The sequence below is a fragment of the Ascaphus truei genome, chromosome 19, assembly GCF_040206685.1.
Source record: "Ascaphus truei isolate aAscTru1 chromosome 19, aAscTru1.hap1, whole genome shotgun sequence".
NCBI classification, from domain to species: domain Eukaryota; kingdom Metazoa; phylum Chordata; class Amphibia; order Anura; family Ascaphidae; genus Ascaphus; species Ascaphus truei.
The window spans coordinates 10679859-10684005 of record NC_134501.1 but is presented as its reverse complement, the minus strand read 5'-3'; the positions used below and the strand labels follow the sequence as shown (position 1 = coordinate 10684005).

At 50.1% G+C, this 4147-nt stretch overlaps 1 protein-coding gene across 1 annotated transcript in view; it reads left to right on the top strand.

The window, feature by feature from the left end:
* The first annotated feature begins 1507 nt into the window (after window positions 1-1507).
* The window catches only part of DRC4 (dynein regulatory complex subunit 4), a 5699-nt gene continuing 3059 nt past the window's right edge, over window positions 1508-4147 (top strand). The window contains 6 exon segments of the mRNA XM_075577215.1: window positions 1508-1688; window positions 2247-2345; window positions 2959-3055; window positions 3058-3154; window positions 3365-3434; window positions 3595-3801. Coding sequence (XP_075433330.1) covers window positions 1686-1688; window positions 2247-2345; window positions 2959-3055; window positions 3058-3154; window positions 3365-3434; window positions 3595-3801 — 573 coding nt within the window. The 5' untranslated portion in view covers window positions 1508-1685.

Below are 4147 nucleotides of genomic sequence, written 5' to 3'. Positions count from 1 at the left end.
AATAGGGCGGCAAAAATGTCCGCCCCCGTATACTTTTTCCTCACTATCGGGCCTGATGGGAAGACAGTTCGCTGCGGTGGCCACCTCCTTACCTGCTGCCCTCCTCCTGCTTCTGAACCGCAGCGTCAAATGACGTCATGTTGTCGCGTTTCCATGGCAAAGTTGCAACGTGACGTCCGTGGCATCATTGGACGCTGCGGTTCAGGAGGAGGGGGGCGGCAGCAAGGAGGTGGCCGCAACCGCTAAATGCCATGGGGCGGAGGATTTTGTCATCCGCCGCCAATCGCACTTCAAGACTTAGGGTCGCTGACACGGGGAGAAATGGGACAGCAGTGCTGAGCCGGACGGAAGGGGAGACCTGCCTTGGTCAGACGAGGAACACGCGGTGGCCCCAGTGAAAACGCTGTCAGTTTCACTTCTTTCTATCTTGAGAAAAATGAATGTGTTTTGCATTTCCTGCGGGACACGGAAGGGATATCCTGGAAACCTGACCTGTTAGGGGGGCTTGAGGACTGGCGTTGAGCACTCCCAGCTCTAGTTTTTGGAGCAGCTGGAAGCGAATCTCTGTTTGCGAAGTCTCTGGTCTCTGAAGTGGGAGGCCGGTTTGAGACCCTGTGCCCTTTCCATGTGACCTTGCGCAAGTCATTTTTTCCCTCCCCTTAGCTACTGGAAAAATGGGATTGTAACTTCACATCAGGAATAGAACGAGGCTGGTTGTGTTATTACACCCAGTGCAACATCCATTGGTAGAGAAAAAGTAGTATAACAAATAATGTTAGCATTTTAGCATTATAATTAATAATATAATGAATGATCCAGCCTATTTGCGGTCCGTCCCCTCTATGGCATTCGCTGTTAAAGCTATTTAACTCAGCTGAGTAAAGGGTTAATAGCACAGAATAATGAGACAGACAGAATCACAGTGAGCAGAAATCTACACTCAACAGGAGCTGGGACCCTCCCAGGGAAAGCAGCCGATACCAATGTGTGTCTGTACTAATTAAAGGGGTAAAAAGCCCATGACTTATTCATATGAGCAGAAACTGGTTAAAAATAGAGAATTCCCCGCTGCGTTAGTGGCTCTTTGGTGTCACTTTCAGGGGAAGCTGGAAGAACGGATCAGAAGCTGTTTTATTTCCACATCTGAAAAGTGTCCATAAAAATGCTCCCTGCTCCAGATCTCAAAACAGGTTTTCAGGAACCACAGACGCACAGACGCACAGACGCCACAGTGTGGTGTAAAAAGGACAATCTGACTTTGAAATGATTCGGAGATGGCAGATGTTTCATGTTTGGCAATTATCAGGACACACGTTTTCACGTCACACTTCCTAGTACACAGAATAATTATTTCAAACACCAGAACTCCAAGCAAAGTGTGTGTGTGTGTGTGTGTGTGTGTGTGTGTGTGTGTGTGTGTGTGTGTGTGTGTGTGTGTGTGTGTGTGTGTGTGTGTGTGTGTGTGTGTGTGTGTGTGTGTGTGTGTGTGTGTGTGTGTGTGTGTGTGTGTGTGTGTGTGTGTGTGTGTGTGTGTGTGTGTGTGTGTGTGTGTGTGTGTGTGTGTGTGTGTGTGTGTGTCCGGAAGTGTCGGGTGCAGGGAAAGAATCTCGCGCGACTCTGATACCTTGTTGCCAGGAGACGTGTTACTTTGTGTCCTTAGCAAAGCAGCCGGGTCCGGAGCGGAGATGGTGAGAGGGGAGGGGGCTGCAGGGGCAATAAAGTGACATGTAGAGGGGCTGCAGGGGCAATATAGTGACATGTAGAGGGGCTGCAGGGCAATAAAGACACATGTAGAGGGTCTGCAGGGCAATAAAGTGACATGTAGAGAGGCTACAGGGGCAATAAAGTGACATGTAGAGGAGCTGCAGGGGCAATAAAGTAACATGTAGAGGGGTTGGGGGGCAATAAAGTAACATGCAGGGGCAATAAAGTAGCATATAGAGGGCTGCATGGGGCAATAATGCAGTATGTGGGGTTGGCAATGGGAAATGGGGCGAGTATCACATAAAGAATTGAGGGAGAGTTATACAAATGTCACATCCAGTTATAATATAAACTCTCCCCACCCCCATATCTCTCACCTTAGAACTGCACCAGATTGATCAGGGTATTCCATGCATTGGAAGCCGCTGGGGTTTTTATTGTGGATAAAGCTGTTTGGGTTTGCATTCGGGGAGGCTTTACTAACTGACCCACCCAATGCGTCCTGTCCCTGAGCTGCTCTGTAATGAAAACCTCTCCATCAGCCTCCCAAAAAGAAGAAGGGGGGAAGAAGAAGTCCGCTAAGGAAGAAGGGCCCTGCGGTGGTGGATGGGGTCGCCACGGAGGAGATGAGCAATGAGCAGGTAAGTCGCGGTGTCACACCGCCATGAGAGGGACCGAATGCCCTGGTCTTGAGTGCTTTGTGTCTGTCACTGTGTCACCATGCTGTAGACGGGACAGACTGCCCTGGTCATGAGTCACGCCTGTGGCAGACTGCCATGAGAGGGACAGGTTTCACTAGTCCCTTTATTTGTGTCCCATGTGGGAGGGAATAATCCCTAGTTCCATAATGTCTAGGTCACGATCACGCTGCTCTGGGAGGGACAGACTTTATTGGTCGTAAGTCCCTACTGTCTGTGTCACTGCAGTGGAAGGGAAAGACCTCACAAGACAGGGGTCTCAAACTCAGTCTTCAAGGGCCACCAACAAATCAGTTTTTATTGATATCCCTGTCAAAGCTGAGCCACTGATTGAGCCACCTGTGCTGAAGCGGGGGTATCCATAAACCTGCCTGTTGGTGGCCCTTGAGAACTGAGTTTGAGACTCCCTGCCATAAGACATAGTCCCCTTTTGTGTGTCACCTTGTCACAATGCAGCACAATAAGCCACACAACCCTCCTGCCTGTCACTGACGCAACACATGGGAACGCTGTTACTGACAGCGTCCTGCACCCCTTTCTGTGTGTCCCCCGCCAGTTGGAGGAGCACATAGTGCGTCTGCGGGAGGAACTGGACCGGGAGAGAGAGGAGCGGAACTACTTCCAACTGGAGCGGGATAAGATCCACACCTTCTGGAGATCACCCGGCGCCAGCTGGATGAGAAGAAATCCGAACTGCGCAACAAGGACCGCGAGATGGAGGAGGCGGAGGAGCGGCACCAAGTGGAGATAAGGTGAGAGCGGTTCTGGCAAACAGCTGTCCCTGGATGGGGGCTTTGGCTTTGCACTTCCTTTACCATGGTTAGCTGTGCAAGCTGTTGACTTGCTTTGCTTTGGCTAATGTCACCTGGTGTGACAGCAAACCCATAATAAAGAAAATAACAGATCAGAAAAGGCTTTTCTATGCCAAATATATTCTGTGTAATCAATTTTCATATACGTAGTTACAGGGCTGTTGCATGGTTACAGGGCTGTTACATAGTTACAGGGCTGTGTAACACCAGAAGTATCGAGGCTAGAGCAGAAACAAACATGGACTGGCTCATGATCTCCTGATGACACGGAGTGTGGCCTGGTACTGTGTGACGGGGGGAGGGTCTCGTGGGGTGTTTATTACTAGAGAGGTGTCTCTGGCATCTGTGTGTCACCTCTCCCCCTCTGCTCTCTGCCTCAGGTGTACAAGCAGAAAGTGAAGCACCTGCTGTATGAGCATCAGAATAACATCTCCGAGCTGAAGGCGGAGGGCAGCGTGTCCATGAGGATGGCCCAGAAGGAGCACCACACCCAGGAGAGCTCGTTGCGCAAGGACATGCGTGGGATGCAGGTTGATCTCAAGGAGCAGGAGCTGGCCAACGAGATGGTGGTGAAGAACCTCAAGATGGTGCGTCCAGCAGGAGAGCTTTTTGTCCTCTGCCACTCCATCGTTAGAATGATCTGCATTCTCTCACTCCCTCTGTCTGACACTCCATCAACTTCACTTCAACCATCAAATCTCTGCTCTTTCATTTCTCCTCTACAAGACTTCTGTACACGGCCTCACTCATCTATCTGTCTTCCCTGCATCTCTCAGATTCACTCTCGTTTCTCTCTGCGTTCTCTCGCTCCACCTCTTTAGTTGTGTGCATGATCTCTTCTCGCTAACCTCATATTTCTTCCTGCGCTCTCTGTTACCTTTTTGTTCTCCCAAGTGCCCACTTTCTGTTCACTACTTCTCTTTATTAATTCTG